Below are 18,543 nucleotides of genomic sequence, written 5' to 3'. Positions count from 1 at the left end.
CATGCTTGTCAAGTTTATTGGTAACTATAATTACGAACTGCATATGTGTGTCTCAGCAGGTGTCTCATGGAAAAAGTTTGAAATTCCAGGCTGCCATTTTATCTATTCATATAGCATGCTGCATAAAGGAGTCATATTATACGGATTTTCAACAACACACTTGGTTCTTGTTGGTCCAAAAACACTGTATTCAAAGTTTATTGCCTCAAATCCAGCCTTTCTTTCGATTTTCAGCCATTTGAACATTAGATCATACGAGCTGCATGCGGAATCTGAGAGATGACAGATGTTCTTCACTTCTGGGCATCCTCCCCAGGTTTGGGGACACACATTACTGTTGGGAAACCATGAGAAAGTGAATTCTGCATAATATGACCAATGTTTCACAAGAATATTCGTCACACAAACTTGCTGCCACTGTAATAAACACTATTTCGTGTCTATCTGTTACTGCACATCGGAGAGAGAGAGAGAGAGAGGGAGAGGGAGAGGGAGAGGGAGAGAGAGAGAGAGAGAGAGAGAGAGAGAGAGAGAGAGAGAGAGAGAGAGAGAGAGAGAGAGAGAGAGAGAAACTACATAGAAACATTTCCAAACTCCGTTATCTCTGTGTTGAAGATTGCGTGCGCTCTTTCATTCCCAGACAGGTGCAGAGTGTGCCTGCGGCCTCCAGAGGGCGCCACCGCCGCGCGTCTGCGGGCTGCGGGCGGCCTTCCGCTTCCTCTCTGTTCCAGGTGCTGCTTTGAGCCTTCACGCTCTCCGTATAGGAATTCGGAGACTGCATTACGTCAGTTGTCCTGCCAGCGGCGGAGAGCGGCTCCATCCATCCAGGAGTATTTCCACTCCGGTGTTTTCTGAGGAGCGTTCAAGACGTTCGTTTGTTTCCCCCGGGGTGTGGAGGACGGAGAGTCCGGGACTGCTGCTGGGAGACGCGGGCCGGGAGTCACGGATCGAAGCGCTTCATGACATCTCTCCACCATGAGACCTTTGTGAAATAGACCCGAGCGGCATCGACGACGCTTAAACAAAGTAAATGGAGGAAACAGAAGGTGAGGGGGTGTTTTCACGTTTGTAACTCTACGCTCGAGGTGATTGTTTTCCCTATCGCGTATCGTTTTCCACCGCGACTGGATCCAGCGTCTTTGAAGCGCGTCTTCTCTATTTGCCGTTTCAGTGCGTCCGCGTTCATACCTGTTGTTTGCTAATTGCCTCTTGGTTTGAACCAGTCTTACTTGCTTACGGTTTAATTAAAGCCTGCTATCTCGCCTCGCAGGTCAGTCTTACTGTGTGGGATGTGGAGGGAAGATCCAGGACTCCTTCCACATCAAAGTCCACCAGGACACTTGGCACAACTCCTGCTTTCAGTAAGTGCTCCCACTTCACGATTTCACACTCTTCCAATCTTCTGGACTGCAATCAGCACAGTATTAAAATGGAAAGACAATAGGAGGGTTTTTTTTGTGTGGTTTTTTCCCCCTCCCCATGTCAGTATGTCGACCCGTTTCTCTATGTGTGTGTAGCTATAAATGGCCTTGTAGATATTCCCAGAAGCTTCTACCTCAAGTCCACACAGAAGGTAACAGATCGCCATTGTTTCTGTGCTTTTTCCATACAAAATGCTCTGCACACTGCGCTTTTCCTGCCACAGTCATGGTTGGCAGACCTTTACATAGGGAGGCCAGGGCTTTGAATATAGATCTGTCATGAGGACTTTGTCCCTTCTTTTTTTTAACTCTGAAGCTTAATGATTTCCACTGTGGACATGATGTGGTTTTCACAGGTCACTGCCCCATGGTGAAATATCCGTGTGGAGCAGTGAACCTGCTCTCCGCTCAGTCCAGTATAACTTCACACTTGCAGACTATTGACAATTCACTGATTTCCAGGTGAGATAACATGGCTCAGGCTGTTCTAAAACTGTTATCAAACCGTTGCCGGACACAAGCGTCATGTGAGGTTTCAGCTGACTGTGCAGGATTATCGCTCCCATTTCTGATGAAAGGAGCAGAAAGTGAGCTGAACTCATAACCTCAAATGATCAATACCTATTGCTTGCTATTCATACACATTTTACAGACTGCTTTACCACGCAAAGCATGAAGTCAAACACACAAACAATAACAGGACACGAAAATAAAGTTTAAATGTTGTTCCAGTGAAGGATCTGGTAATCCATCAACCCATCTTCTATACAGCTTTGTTCAAGTTCATCCAAACTGACTGGGAAATGGAGAAGGACATGCAGTCACACACATTTAACATTCACAATCTACTTTCCTGTAGTGTTTCGAAGATAAAAAGATTCATTGCAATACACCAAGCATAGAATTTGCTTGACTCATGGCATGTGGGCAGCACAAACAACAAATACATTTGTTGTTTACAAATGTATTTGTTGTTTGTGTACTCGCTATAAATGTATAGTGTACTCATAATGACATTTGTTGACTGTGGGTCACTGTGGGGGAGATGGGGTTCTCCTCATCAGGTTTCCAGTACATCACAAAGGGAAAACACAAAGACATTCATACTTTGAGGTCAATTAACCTCAAGTACTTGTTTTGGGACGATGAGAAGAAACCATAGAACCCAGAAAAAAATCCATGCATGTACAGGGGGAACATGTAAACTCTGCACGGACAGACCTCAAAATCAAAATTTAAGCACAAAGGCATACAATACAAGACATATAATACCAAAGATCACTCCTCTCCTCACCTCATGTGTCCTTCTTTCCCCAAAACTTTCTATGTGAATGTAATTTCGTTGTACCTGTACCTGTACAATGACAATAAATGATTCAAATCCAAATCAGATCACAAAAGAATGATGTCACATAACCAATAGCTTTAGCCTTATAAAACAGTAAAACTGGATGTCTCAAAATGTAAATGGAGCTCATAGAGTGCAGCTTTTTTGTCTCTCGGAGGCCTCATGCTGAGAATCATAGCCAAAAATTAGCAAGGTTTAGCTCTGGAGATCTTTCTGGCGCGTCGAGAGAATCTAAGAATAGAATAAATTTACCGTTGATTGGGTTGTCGGTTTCTGTCGGCTGAAATGTCTGTCTCTGACTTTCGAGCTAGAGTCTGGCCGTGTCCTTACATAACCTGAATGTCGCTCTTTCCAAACGCTGACTCTTCACTAACTCGCACTGCTACTTGTATTATCTCAGAGGCCCTCAGACAGCTGTGCTACTCGCTTGCCTTTTGTTTAGGTTTTTGTAAACGCTACTATGTTTATATTTTTTACGTGAAATGTTCTGTTCTTTAAAGCAACATATGAAGGTTGAATGACCCTGATCACTGCTATCTCTTGAAATACACTAAAGAAAACGTCCTTGCCGTTGTGATTCCCTGTGGGGTTCCTGTTCTCTATTGTGCACATGCTGCCACTCTGCCCTCTTTGTACCTCCACCTACTTTAACATTCTTCAGAGCCGACGTCACTCTTGTTCCAGTAAACCTTGCAGCGTTATTGAGCCCTATAGGTAATGGCATGTTGGACTCTGCTGCGTTCTGCATTCCTAGACGGCGATTCAGAGATGCGAGTCCGCTGTCTCAGACAGCGGACTGCTGCTTTGTTATCGTTTTTATTCCAAAGAAAGTTGGTTATTTCCTATCCTATTCTTCTCCCAGACTGTGGAGAGCTGCAGATCTTATCTTCACTCTTGACCACAGTGCAGGAGTGGCTTGAATGTATGCTGATAATCTCTCCTCAGACGCGGGTCAATTACAGATGTACGAGAGAGTTCATTGACAAATTACGGAAAACACAAATTATAGTTTTTGAATTTGGTTCATCTTAAGTTGTGTGCACTTCAGAAATGTGGTGATAATTTCCTGAAAACTGATGGACAACTATGCTGTGTTTTCTTTCCAACCCCAGTCTACACTCGCCATAAGGCAAGTGTGACCGACAACATGAAAGTTAACACGGAGGCTGAGAAACGTGGTTAGAGAATAATAAAAAAATAATAATTATAATAATAATTTGCTGCCACTCTAGTCCATTTCTTGGCCTTAATCCTCATTTACACCTACCTGCTGACATCAAAGGCTGATGTTTGCTTTTTATATAAGCTCAATTCAGTTCATCTCGCATTTAACATTTTCCGTGCAGTCCAATGTTTTTTCAGTAAACAGCAAAGTATAAAGAAAAACTAAGCTTAATCAACTCTGTAAGTTAACTTTATAAAGTCTATCCAAGATATAAGATCTATTTAGAATATTTATGTTAGCAGTTATTCAGTCTTCAATGACTTTGGACTATCCTAAGATTTACTTTTAAGACTATTGATCTATTCTGGAAATCAGTGCACACACACAGTCACACATACTGAGATAACAAGTCCCATTAAAAGTGGAACACCCCCGGTCCCTCCAGGCCACTTGTGAAGGTCCCTCTCTTACTATCTCCACTCGCCATCAAAAGAATATACTGCAGTAGGAATGTGGATTTGAGGAAATGAGTAATGTTGACTTTGTAGTGTTTGTGCAGGCAGGACGATCGCATTGTTCTCTGAACAACCACCTGAGTTTTCGTACGCCCGCCCTTCATTCAGAACACATTTGGAGGGAAGTAAGGTGTTTTCATAAGCATGTTGACATCACTTCATCTCGGTGTTATAGTCATATAATGGACTATAATTGTAGTTTATCAGGGTTTTTTTTTTTTTGCTAAGGAATGCCTCATGCAGGGGAAAAGCTGGATCAACTCAGTTTTCTCTGCGACACATGAACAGATAAGAGTTAAACATTCATTATATCTGTGCACACTGAACCTGTCTGTCCTTATGTGCATTTGTCTAATGGCACAGATTGAGTACAATGGTATCACAGGGTCATATTCATACTGATAATTACGTGTCACTTATTAGTCCTGTGTGTTTGTACTGGCATTTTGTTAGACTCCATGGTAGCCTGACGACATTTAGTCAGATTATGGCTTCTATCTGAGGCTGTTTGTGCTGTATGAACATTGCTTCTTCAGAAGAAAGCGTCTGCTAAATTAATAAACCAACAACTAAATGATAATGGTCAATTTATTTGAATCTGTAACATCGTAGCTGTGAGATTTCTTTTCTCTCTCATTAAAATTAAGAAAATAACCATTTACATATTAATTTGTTATTTGTACCAGTCTTACTCTGTGTGAAGGGAAAGGTCATCATTGAAGTTGCCAAGTCCATAACAAGCCTCCATAAAGTGACACAATATTTCATCAAGGACCAGCTTTGTTAATGCTGAATTGCCTCAAATATGACGCTAATAATAAGTGGGGGATTTTCACATTTTAAAAAGCATTAAATGACAGACATATTCTGTGAAGTCAAGCTTCTCAAGTCTTGCATGTACAATTTACTATTGACATTTTACGACAGCAGTCAGTTCCTACTCTCTGCCGTAAGTATGTGCCAGCAATCTCATCCATCCATCCATCCATCCATCCATCCATCCATCCACACCAGCACAATGGTTGCAGGGAGCCTGAGTCCATCCCGGCTAACTTAAGACAAATCCAGAGTACACTGTGTACAGGTCGTCAGTCCAACATCAATGCTTTTTATGTGTATTATCTTAGATATGTACAGAATTGATTATTTTCTATCTTTTTTTCTTCGGTTTTATTAGAACAACCTGCATTCTCATTATTCACTCACTTCTTTGCTTCAGACTTTCCGCTCTCATTCTTTCCCCTTGCAATGTGACGCATCAAGATAATGTCATTATTCTTCAGTCGAATTGGATGTTTTCATCACGGAGGAACAGATTGTCTCTTCACACTCTTGTTATAAGCACATAAAGATGAGGGCCAACTAATGTTAAAAACAGGGATGGAGCCTCTGGACCTGTGATTCTTTCCGCTCTGTACTTTTCTCTCCAACATGTGGTGGTCTTCTCTTGAAAGACGGCTCCCTCTTAAGTAATGCCAGAAAACTCTGAAATATCTGAAATGTGTGCCAAAGTCAATCATCCTGGATCAACTTTACCTAGAACAATGTGATAGATGGGGCTCTCTTGCATATAAAGGTGCTGCGCCCCAGATGATTACTCATAGTTTAAGACACGTTTTCCTCATTAAAACAACTGATGCTTTCTCTAAAATGGCAAAATATCATGACCAGCATGACTAGCAGTTTCATGTTGATGATTATTGTTGTAGCTTTACCTGAAACAACCAGTGCATTGTGTCACGCCAGCTGTTTTCAATCTGGTTTTCGGGAGATGCCAGTCGTATAAACACTTTTAGATTCGTATTCAACTGCAGATTTCATTCCCCGAGATCAATTTGTCTCCTTGTAATTGCTGAAAAACTTCATCTCTGCAAGTATCCCGGGTAAAAGTAAAGGTTAGGGAGTGGTTGTGCATTTGCAACGACAGAATCGTGCAACAACCAAACAAATTCGGACAGCAGAGGCTTCGGTAACCAAATCTCTGACCGAGTGGCTCATCTGTGATTGTAGTCAAACTTGCTGCCACCATTTTGCATAACCAGTGCAGCTTGTTCAAGGAACGCTCGTAGCCTGCAGGTGCTTTCCAGTTCACTAGCAGCTTTAGCATTCCTCACTCTTGAACACTATGTCCCCTATGTTGTAGGTGTATGTGGCCCCTGATTTTGCTCAAATATTTTCTTGGATCACATCTCGGGTCAATCGGCAGATGGAGGAACAGTCGAAGGGAAATTGACAGAAGAGCTGCACAGAAGTGCATTTTCCCTCAGAACGTGTCTGAAGAAAATGATGCTGGCTCCTGGGTGATCCCAAGGTTGTTCTAGTTTTAAAGTTGGCACCTTTTGACCTCGGTTAACAGGGTGGCTCCATATTCTATTTACACTGACCGAGTGTGACGTTTGAACTGACTGCAAGCAGTATGTGCACAGAAAACAAGCGGATGATCCCCGCGGAGTTGTTTTGAGCCTGTCTATAGGTGGCTCTTGCAGTGGCGTTCATGTTTCCCTCAACAACCTGGATCCCATTAAGGTGCTGGAAATTGCCTTGAGATTTGGCAGCCTTCGTGTTTCTGTGTCGAGTGCAATAACCCATTGCTTTGTGAATCCACTGTCTGCAAAAGCTTGCCTGATCCTCTTTTTTTTTTTTTTTTCCACAGTGGAACATTTTTTTTTTTTTTTTTTTACACTCTTGTAACACTGCACTAATAACCGCACGCATGCTGGACCCCGCACATCTCAGGGTTAAGGTATTTACTGTGCCTTACACCTTGTTAAACAAAGAAAAGTGTACACGGTGTCGCTGAGTGGAAAATGCCGCGAGCGAGTGCTCTCACCTCGTCCAACCACGGAGGAGGGAAAGTGCCATGTGATTGATGGTTTCGATACGAGCGCGAGCTATTTAGCAAGAGTTGGGTGGTATGATATTTATGTCATACGAAGGCAGGGAATTCAAAAAATCTATCAGAGGACTGATGCTCAGTTTCTTCTCACAGTATAAAAGGTTTGTTTTTTCAGTTTTCTGTTTCCATCCACTTGTGTTTTGTTTTAAAGATATGCATTATGTTCAAATGATGATCCAGAATACTTAATTTTATTGCAATAATTGTATGATTTGGGTTGATTTGGCAGCATATTGTTTATTGCTCTGACCTCACAATTGGGGGACATTTTGTCCAAACAAATGCATTTGAATTTAATTAGTGCCTCTAAATTGCCTATAAGTGAGACTGTTTCTGTGTGTTTTTGTCTCCGTTTGCTCTCTGATGGACCGGTGACTTGTTTAGCGTGCATCGTGCCTTCGCCCAGAGGTGGCCGAAATTGACTGCAGCGCCCAGCAACCAACGCTGGGTGAAGTAGTATAGGGCAGGTGGATGAAATCAGTTCTGCAGTTGAATAGTTGAGAGATGAAGTCCTGTCCTGTGTTGTTGGCAAACCTGTGAATTTGTGGGTAGAAGTAACATAAAACTTTTAAAGGTTTGCCACAACACCTTCAATATGATGATAGTTTTTACATGAGAAATTCCTGTTTTCGTTGTTCGTCATGTTGTATGTAATGCAGCTTTAACCACGAGGGTATCTTTTCTTCTTAGGTGTTCTGAATGCTGTGACCACCTGAATAACTGGTACTACGAGAAGGATGGCAAGCTGTACTGTCGCAAACACTACTGGGAAAAGTTTGGAGAGTTTTGTCACGGCTGCTCTCTGCTCATGACCGGACCTGCAATGGTACGTCTAATCCACTCACTGCTTCGCCCTCTTATTTCCAGATTTTAAGCTACAAGTCATCCTCTGCCTGTAACTCGGTGGACGACCGCATTTTGTTCTAGACGTATTTCGATGATTTACAGGAGGACATGTTTATTCTTGTTTGATGACGTTCGTCGTTGCGATTGTCACCTCTGATTCACTGGAGGGTGACATCATGCAGTCAAACTTGATGTGACATCCCAGTTTATGATCTCCGCTGTTGCACAGTGTAGCTTTTAAGAAATGTTTAAGATGGCTGAAATGGCAGTCTGCAGGCGCTTTCAGCCTCACCAATAGGTCAGGACTATTTAATCGCCTTGTTACATGTGATTTCCAGGCTCTCAACATCTGTGTTGCTGTGATCACGTAACAACAATTGCCAACATTTCACCCCTCTACTTAAATAATACCAGAAAGCCTACGGAGCGTGTCATTGCTCCCTCTGTTCCTGCTTCTCTCCACCGCTCCTCGCTAAGAGCAACACACATTAAGAGGCAGGGGGGCTGTTTTTGTGGCAGTTATTACATTTACAGATGAGTGATACTTTACATGGGCTGCCACTGAACTTTGCAGAATGAGCTGCAGACTCCACTTTTCAATTAGTTTCCCCCTCGAGGGCCCCGCTCTGCTGCCGCGCCGTACACAAGTTCTCCACAGTTCACCTCTCCGAGTTCACAGGGAATGTGGTGGGAGGACGCTAGAACATGAGGTGGTTTTGGAGCCCATCATGTCGAGCCCTCTGCGGTGAAGGGACTCTGTGGATATTACCCACAGTCATATTATGATCTGTGCTCATGGCTTTGCAGAGATCAGATATTTGTTATTAAAGCGATGCTGTGCAATTCTGGGAAATGAAATAATGTGCGCTCGAAGTTTGATTTATCCGTAATATTATGTCTGCCTGCTCAAAGTGGTCAACCGGGTTAGAGTTACCCCTGAAATCATGTCAATAACCACAAGACGAAAGATGAAACTCGGGCAGCGACGCCTCTCGCTGTTCACAAACACGGTCACTTTGTCACACACGGAGCCAGACTGACGTTTTTTTCTTTTTGCCACTAAGCAACACGCATAATGGCCTCTTCTATGTGGTACTGGCATCTTTCTTCATCAGCCAGTGAAACCAAGTGTTTTTGGCAGGGCTGAGCTGGCACTCCAGCCTTCCTGCCAGAAAGAAAATCATTGTGGTCTGATCAGTGGAGGGTCATGCAGAGCTGTTGCTGCCTAAGCGCGCATTCAAGTCCAGTAACACCATTGTTGTATATTTATTACTTCATGTGTACATCCATTGAGCTTTGTTTTCGTGATTTCAGGGAGTTCTTATAATAATCATTTTATGTAACCAGACCCTCGTTTCCCTTTTTTTCCCCTAAATGAGCCCTCTTCATTCGTCCCTCACTCTGATCCAGACACCGTCTGCAGCTTTGTCCTGCTTTGTTCATGACTGAGGCAGGTTATGTCTGTTCTCAGCCTGGGAGGGGGGGGGGGGTTTACAACAGGCATCTGAGGTGTCACAATGATTTGGCAGACATCACTTTAATTTCTCTGTAGCAGCATGGGATCCCTTCCCAGCAGTAATGTGGTGAGTCAGATCTGAGGCAGAAGTTGAGGAAAAACATCACGTCGTGATTTGAAGTCTGTTCCAGATCAATACTCTTCTGTAAATCCCTGTAGATTTGGGGTATTCTGTGTGCAAAAGTAAAGGACTCGCTACACAGGAGAAAAGGGGGGGGGGGTTATTCATGGATTTTTTTGTGCTTTGTGACAAAAAATAGAGAAGCTGCTAACAGCTGGAAGAAATTAAACCTTTAGAATGGTGGTAAAACTGCCCTAAGAAGATCATAGAAAACAGAAATACTCTTTATATTTTGGGAGGAACATTCATTGCCTTTTCTTTTTTTTTTTTTTTTGGAGAAGGTTGCAACTCCCCAGTATACAGACTTTATACACTTTACGATAAGTAATTATGCTTTTTTATTTTTCCACTTGCCTATTTTCACATCTTCTCATAATGTCCACAACAACCTAAAGTACATGGCAAAGAGATGAAAACCATTTTAACTCCACACAATGAATCTAAGGAAATATTTTGACTTTTCACTGTTATTTTAATTTGAAATACAGATATTTGCGTCTTTAGATTTGTTTCTTGCTAAAGGCTGGCGCATGATTTCATCTTGGATGAGAGAGAGATGAAAAGAAGATAAATGAGTGTGGGGGGGGGGGGGTGTGCAATAAATTTGAAGAGGAGAAATGGTCAGTCATTAGGGAGGTGTAAGCGAATGAGAGAGAGAGCACATGACATTCTGTTAGTGGGGCTCAATGGATCAAAAGCGAGATTGGCAACAACACAAGCGGCTCAAACCTGCACGCGTGATGTCATCGCAGTTCCCAGACAGGCGAAGCAGGTGTTCGCCAATGTGTCATGGTGGGAGGAGTTGGAGAAGCGGCACGCAACCCAACACACTCCATACCTGAGGAGCAGAGCACACAAGAACAGGACAGCAGACTCGGCTTTATTTAGTTGTGCTCCTTGCTGGACGGGAATTTAGCTGGTTTTGTTTCTGGTTGCAGGTGGCCGGAGAATACAAGTACCACCCTGAATGTTTTGTTTGCCTGAGCTGTAAGGTGGTGATTGAAGACAGGGATACTTACGCCCTGGTGGAAAGGTCAAAACTCTACTGGTAAGTCACCTGCACCCGTCTGTCTTCAGGAACCTTCTGTGATATTCACATCAGTAGACAGGAACAACATTTAATAGCTCTGAAACTGCATCGGATACATTTTCCATTCTTCAAACAGTAATTTGCCACGGGCATGAACGTTTTAACGTCGAACATCTTTCCCATCTTATGTGTACAGTGGAAAGTGCTACAAGCAGGTGATCCTCACGCCAATGTTGGAAAAACGCTCACACGAGTCAGTCCTGGACTCGTTGCCCCACACAGTGACCCTCATCTCAATCCCCTCGGCAGCCAATGGCAAACGGGGCTTCTCCGTTTCAGTGATGAGGGACGTCAAGGGCTTGGCGAGCGTTCAGGTCAAAGAGTAAGTGGCAAGTTCATTGTGTCTGTCCTGCGAAATTGATGCGAGTAATGCTTTACGCAAGTCTGATTATGGGTTTGCTGCGTAACAGGTGTGTAAGTGAACCGCTGAAAGAAAAAGTTGTTATTGGTGGTTCTTTGTTGCGTACGAAGGTTTGAGGTTCTTGTGTCTGACTGATCTCTTGAACACACTTGCCATAGATCTGTGCTCTTCTTCTTCCATGTCATGCTGACAGTCTGATTCTTCCAGGGTCAGAGGGATGCTTATTAGTCCAGAAGTGCGAAATGCCATCCATGTGGGAGACAGAATCCTGGAGATCAATGGCCTACCTGTCGGGACGCTGATGGAAGAGGAGGTCAGTTGAGACATTGCGAGTCGCAACTCACTCCTAGAGTGATACCTGAGCATGATACATTCATTAAAATGGGTCAGTGAGATTCTCTATACATCTTATTAGTCCAAGTTGGATCCATACCATTGCAATGGAATCATTTTAACTGGATTTGGTCATACGTCTTTGAAATATGACCAAGTGAAGTTGAACTGCGGTGACATGTTAATAAGATTCCTCAGTGATGCATTCCTTCAGTGCATTCTGCATAACTTCTTGTTTTGTTCATGCAGCCACACATGTGAGAATTGGCGTTCTTTTCATTCCTTAATCGTTTCTACATACTTGAACACACTAAAGCTCAGAGGGAGGTATGCTGGATTACCACACTTAAAGTCTCATTTTCCCACGACATCATGCGTGCACTATTTCTAAGATGACAATCGTGCAGGTTCAATTTTCTTTTATATTTTACTTGGACTTTGGACATTTTTTTTTACACCAATCTTTATTATATAATTCTTCAAAAGGTCATTAAGTGCTATTCAGTTGCTATCAAGCTGTGATCGTTAATGTTAAACCACAGCCAAACAAAATGGAAGTTACACTATTTGTGAAGTGCTCATATCTCTTCAAACAACTTCTCTCTCTATGTGTACAGTGTGAATCATTTAGTCTTCTGCTGTCAGCAGCTCCATCAGAGCTCAGTGGAAAGTTTTCAGCAGACATTTGTACAATTGGTTTTAGTGTCAATTCGTAATTATACCTTTTGGTTTTGTGTTTCTGTTCTGTTACGACTTTGTCACACCGTGACTGAGAGGGGTGTTGAGGCCGATTACACCCCTCTATGTTGTACGAAGCATTTGAGTTTGGAAAAGAAAAGAAAAATCAAAAAATGGTGATTAAAAAGAAAAGTGAACAAACTGCTCCTCTTCTGCTGATTCACTGATGGTGGAAGCTTTAGATTCCCATGTGATGGGAAAAAGAAAAGAGGGGGAGAAACCAAACTTGGTCACGGTGTACATTAAGAGCGAGAGAGAGTGCACTGGATGAAGAAATCTCAAAGACATTAACATCGTCTTCTTAAGCATTTTTATTTATCGCGAGTCTGATTGTTCGTGTCACATGTCGCTTGTTTATTTGATATCATGAAAGCCTTACTTGATTTATCACTTCGACTAATGGCTACAATGTAAAACTGTCACAATTTGTCTGCGGCTGCTTTGATTTCATTGAAGTAGTTTATCCTGAGGAAAGTATGCCACACAACTGAAAAGAAATACTCATAAAACAATTTTTTTTTTCCATATAGGTGGACGATCTCATTCACCACACCAGTCACACGCTGCAGCTGCTAATCGAGTATGACCCCGTCAGGCAGCGGCTGGACCGGCTCAGACTCGGGTCACCCAGACAGCTCGGAGCTCCCGCCACCTCTCGCATGCGTTTGTCCTCACCGGCCGACGCGGTCCTGGAGAGACCAGGCGCTGTTGAAGAAACCACGCTCAAAAGGAGATCTCTGAGGTACGACGGAGCCGCCGCGACGAGTCTCTGGAGGATAAAGGACAAGTTTACATCGGTCTCGAATCCACTTTGTCGCTTGTTTCAGACGCAGCAGCAGCACGTGTAAGTCACCAGGGCCAAACTCTCCAAGGGAGACACTGTTCATCACGCGGGACATCGGACGCTCCGAGTCCTTGAGATCCCCCAACAGCTGCTCTCACCGCATCTTCCGACCTTGTGACCTCATACACGGGGAGATCTTGGGGAAAGGCTTTTTTGGACAGGCCATCAAGGTCCGCTATCAGCTTTAAGCAGCTTATCGTCGTGTTTTATACCGGCAGCTTTAACTGCAGGGCATGTTGCTCTTTTTGCACCACACAGGTGACTCATAAAGCCACAGGAGAGGTGATGGTGATGAAGGAGCTGATACGCTGTGACGAGGAGACCCAGAAAACCTTTCTAAAAGAGGTTGGTAATCTGCAGACTGAACAGACTCTACTGTCTCTGTAGAGTTGTTTATTAACACAACTGAAAGCACACCACATGTCCCAACAATCACTTCTCTTAGACTTTCCTCTTTTTTAATGTTTCCGTTTTTCTTCTTGAATAGCTTTTATTGTGTTTAAAGGATTTTGTTTGTCTCAAGGATTGAGTTTCACTTCATCACAACAGATTAAGAATAACTTGCTTATCGTAATCCGAACCATCTACATTTGATTTTCAGGTCAAGGTTATGCGAAGCCTCGAGCATCCCCACGTCTTGAAGTTCATTGGCGTGCTCTACAAGGACAAGAGACTCAATTTGATAACTGAGTTTATCGAGGGCGGCACTTTAAAGGATTTCATCAGAGACGTGGTGAGTCAAACTTGCTTCTTCACATGAACCTCATGTGAAGAAGAAGAAGAAAACAAAAATCCTTCAGTGAGCAGTGAAGGAGGTGCAGCTCAGAGGAGGTGACCTAGAATAAACCCTGCACTGATGAAGGGCTCTTAGCTCGCCGATGGGCCGCTTTGTATTTCCACTAGCTCAGACAGGAACGCAGAAAGGTTTTAGTTCCCAGGTTTTAATTGAAAGACTCCCGTGGCTGTAGAATCCGTCACATTGGTCGGTGAACAGGGGGGAGAGTGTTTTGTCAGTGGAGATATTTGAGTATCTGTGGGAGAATTACACAACCATGTGGATTTCTACTGTTTCTACCTTGTTGCAGAATCGTGTTTGCAGTAACCTCTGTCATGGCGTCCGAAACAGTGTCTCTTAATTTATCTTTTGTTTCTTTTCTTCTTCTTTTTTTTCCGCCACAGGACCCGTTTCCATGGGAACAAAGGGTGAGCTTCGCGAAGAGCATCGCATCTGGCATGGTAAGTCGACCTCGCACAACTTCATTATCATGAGTGAGCTGTTCGCCTGCTATTTTTGTCAGTGTGATGTTCAGCATCTGATAAACAGCAGAGGCTTGTTGAGGTAGTCAACTTATCAAAATGAAACAATTTGTGGATATAGAAAGTTTTTGGACAACTGTTGTCAAGATTAAACAGATTTATAAGTGAAAATACGAAAGTATGGGTAGATATTGCTTTACTCAAATCATAGTTTTTAATGTACCGGTATTGGTTTCTTTCTAATCACAAATAATAAAATGTTTAGTAGCAGTCATCTTATTTAATTTTCCAGTATAGAATATCGATGATGGAAGCACATTTCTTCAACTTACAATAAAGAGCATGAAAATTACGTCGTGGGAATTTGTTTCCTAAACAAATGTGTTTATACGGCATGAACTAAAATGCGAAACAAGTGCTTGAATATTAATTCCAATTGTGGTCATGCTCAGTGGCAACCCATGGTTTAAAAAGTAATGAAGTCGATCAACTTGTGTAAAATAAGTATGCCTTTTAGAGATGGCATATTTAGAAAAAAGTTTTGTTGACCAAATTTAGTTTTTTATTTAGACATAACTTTATTTTCTACAATAAGGACATTAGAAGCATGTAGAATGAAGTAGCTGATAAAATCTTTTTAAATACCTGTAACTGGGAATGTGCAAGTTTAGGGTGTAACCCTCCTGAACTTCTATGTTTAATCTTCATATATTTTTTGGTATTAAGTCTCCAATGTCCTCTGCTTGTTCTTTGCAAAGATCGGCCTCGCTGGCTTCATGCCAGCTGTCGTTGTTCTCATGCTCCGGTTGCGCCTGCTCCTCCAAATGCACATCATACTCAGTGCCGTCCAAAGCATTTGAGATGCAACATTTTAAAGCCTTTAGACAGTTTTTTTTTGTTTTTTTTAATAATGTCTAGTAACTGTAACTACCGTAGCTTTTGATCCCACCAATATGATCGTTTATTGTATTACTTACTTCCAACTGAATATCAAACTCCAAATGTAAAAAATTATTTCAAGGGCAAAAAGGGTTTGTGTTTCCTTCTTTCTTTCTCTCTTTCCTGACATTAATAATATTTTTTTTCTCGTTCTTTCAGGCTTACCTGCACTCAATGAGCATCATCCACAGAGACCTCAATTCTCTCAACTGCCTGGTTAAATTGGTAGGTGATATGACATCTGATTACCTGCTATCTTGAAGAACACTTATCATAATGTGTACTATTATGGGAGGGGAGGGAAGAGTGAATATTAAGATGTGTAAATCCTGACTTGCATTCAGTTGAACAAGGCTACCATTAGTAGATATTACAGGAGTTTCCAAACGTATTATTGGTTATGATCTGGGCGGTGCTGGCCTCAAGGTTGTAACCAGAATATCGCTGGTTTGAAAATCCCACTTGCCAACAGGTCACGTCTCTGAGCTAAGCTTTAAACCCAACTGCCCAGATTGTGTCGGGACGGACATCCGGCGCAAAACTTTATCCAAATCCTTCTAAGTAACCTCAAAAGAGAGCAGCTGAAATGGATTCTCTCATGACCGACTGCCATCTAAGCGTCTTTGTTTGTGCAGGACAACACTGTGGTGGTGGCTGACTTCGGGCTGTCCCGGCTGATCGTGGACGAGAAGGTGAAACCGTCCCCTGAAAAGTCTTCCAACAAGAAGAGGGTATTTCGACGCATTGACCGGAAGAAGCGCTACACTGTTGTTGGAAACCCTTACTGGATGGCCCCCGAGATGCTAAATGGTGAGCTTATGATAAAGAAAATTATATTTTCCAATGGGATGCGCAGAGGCTGATCAGCTATGAGGATCAGAGAGCAGATTTACTTAATCAATGTTATTTCAGGGAAACGCTATGATGAGAAGGTGGATATTTTCTCCTTTGGAATTGTGCTTTGTGAGGTAAGACTGTTTTTAATTCAGACTGAATTGTGTTTCTCTTTATTCATTAAAATTCATTAAAAAAAGTTTTTGTTTAAATCATCTTATGTTGTGATTCAGATCATTGGAAAAGTCTATGCAGACCCTGAGTGCCTCCCAAGGGCTCTCGACTTTGGCCTAAATGTTGGCAAGTTTGTGGAGAAGTTTGTCCCTGAAGATTGTCCTCCAGCGTTCTTTCCCCTGGCTGTGGCCTGTTGTGATCTCACACCAGACACCCGGTGAGTACCAGCTGCTTTATTTGCAGAGCTGCTGGCCAGCAGACCTGTTGGGCTGAACACACACGACTCAGCAGAAGTCCCTTTAAAGCAGTATGCAGTCATACGAGCAGGAACTCTGAAGAAGGAGTGAAGGGAGACATGACCCTCCTATTTCAGATGCCATCTCGTCGTGCCTGCACAGCGACACGCCTATTACTTCCTCGTGTTTTCTCCAGGCTGGTCAGTCGGGTTTTCAACCTCACCTCACTGATCCTTTCCCCTCCTCCTCCTTCTCTCCCTCTCTCAGTCCACCTTTCCAAAAGCTGGAGGACTGGTTTGAAGCACTTTCCCTCAACCAGGAGCTGGGAATCCCCCTGCCATCCGAACTGGACGAGCTACAACAGAGTCTGAGTCGACGCCACTGGCCGAAAGACGGCTCTCCAGTCCAGAGCACCAGCCCACCGTCAGCCCCGACGGCATCCTCCTCACACTGCTCCAGTGGGACGGAAAGTAGCACCTAGGACTGGTGCCTGTTTGGTCTCTGACTTATAAATGTCAAATCGTGGACCGAATGCAACAGCTGCACTAATGTTGTGGATGAAAAAGAGAAAAACTAAATGCGTTATAGCCGAGCCATTTTAAAACTGGATAACCTGAAATAGCTGGAGCAAGCACCCTGTGTGGGATCTTAACTCTGTGAGTGCCAGAGAACTGCAACACGAGTGGAAAGACACATTTCAAATTGACATGTGTTAGTTGTTATATTCTTACTGTGCTCAGCCCCCACTCAGCACATAGTTCTTTTTTTTTCTTTTTGTTTTATTGTTTACTGTGTATAGAGACAAAACACAACTTCTGTGGAGATTTCCAGAGACTTTTGGTAGTCGTTGTGTTTTTCTGGCTCTAAAGTTTTGTTATTGCCGTGTGTGAAACACACAGATCAGTCATTACTCTAAAAGAAGAGTCACCTCCCTTCAGCAGCAAAGAAAACAAAAAGATGCCTGACAGTCAGCTGACTGACATGCTCAAGCAAGCAAGGAGACTTTAAAGGTGGCGTGAGTGTGTAGGATTTAGTGACATCATGTGGTGCAGTTGCAAACTGCAACCAACTGCATCGGTTTCCTTTTCCTTTCCAGTTATTGCGAGATCAGCCTGAATCCTGCACACTGATCCTATAAGGCCGCAGGGGAAGCAAAACACACTGACCCCAAATAGTTTCATCACACTGTGATTTGGCACAAGATGGCGAAGGAGTGTGAGGTTCTTCTAAATCCCATTGATATTGTTTTTGACTGGTGTGGTTCCGTAGTTTATATAGTGCAGTGGTTTTACTAATCATAATTCTTTTTTTTCCCTGTCAAGCACACAAAAGGACAAAAGCCCTTTTCGAGTTACATGTCAAACATAATCATGCAGACGTGAAAAAAAAAAAGTTTCTCTGTACAGAAAACTGGACATTTTTTTCTTAAGCATTGTACATAATTATGTATATAATTTGATTTGATTTTTTTAATGGGGACTTTAGATTGGGATTTGTAGATTTTTATAATTTTTTCATAAATTCTTTGGCCTTTTTTTGTTATCATCCAAGGTACTGACCAACAGTTGTAAACCACTATTATTTATATTGTAGTAGTGTTTCCTAAATAAACCCTTTGAAAGTTGAAAGTTTTCATTGTCATTATTTTCAGCCAAATTGGGTTACAAACCTGTTTTTGACGACGGCAACAAAGGCTGAAATTATTCCACACATTACACAGATTCCATATATGCTACACAAGCATGCTGTCAACAGGAGTTAAAACTAGCAACAGCATGTTGCATTTTTTTTGTTTTTTGTTTTCATTTTTGTGCCAAAATTTGTGAGGGCAGATGGCATGGAACATTTTCGGCCCTGGATGCAAGTTATATTGTTGCAAAAACCTCCACCGTCACTGTTGGGTGAAAAA

General features: G+C 42.6%; 1 protein-coding gene across 1 annotated transcript; it reads left to right on the top strand.

The window, feature by feature from the left end:
* Positions 1–852: 852 nt before the first annotated feature.
* On the top strand, positions 853–18,256 carry limk2 (LIM domain kinase 2). The gene is made up of 16 exons (XM_080500173.1): positions 853–1,046; positions 1,271–1,361; positions 8,036–8,171; positions 10,767–10,876; positions 11,055–11,240; positions 11,487–11,592; positions 12,881–13,092; positions 13,178–13,364; positions 13,453–13,539; positions 13,796–13,927; positions 14,374–14,430; positions 15,550–15,615; positions 16,026–16,200; positions 16,303–16,358; positions 16,458–16,615; positions 16,902–18,256. Exons 1-16 carry the CDS (start codon positions 1,031–1,033, stop codon positions 17,113–17,115), a joined length of 1,989 nt encoding a protein of 662 aa, XP_080356299.1. The 5' UTR covers positions 853–1,030; the 3' UTR covers positions 17,116–18,256.
* Positions 18,257–18,543: the final 287 nt, after the last annotated feature.

The sequence above is a fragment of the Blennius ocellaris genome (genome assembly GCF_963422515.1).
Source record: "Blennius ocellaris genome assembly, chromosome: 7".
Taxonomy (NCBI): Eukaryota; Metazoa; Chordata; class Actinopteri; order Blenniiformes; family Blenniidae; genus Blennius; species Blennius ocellaris.
This window is presented reverse-complemented; position numbering and strand designations above follow the sequence as displayed.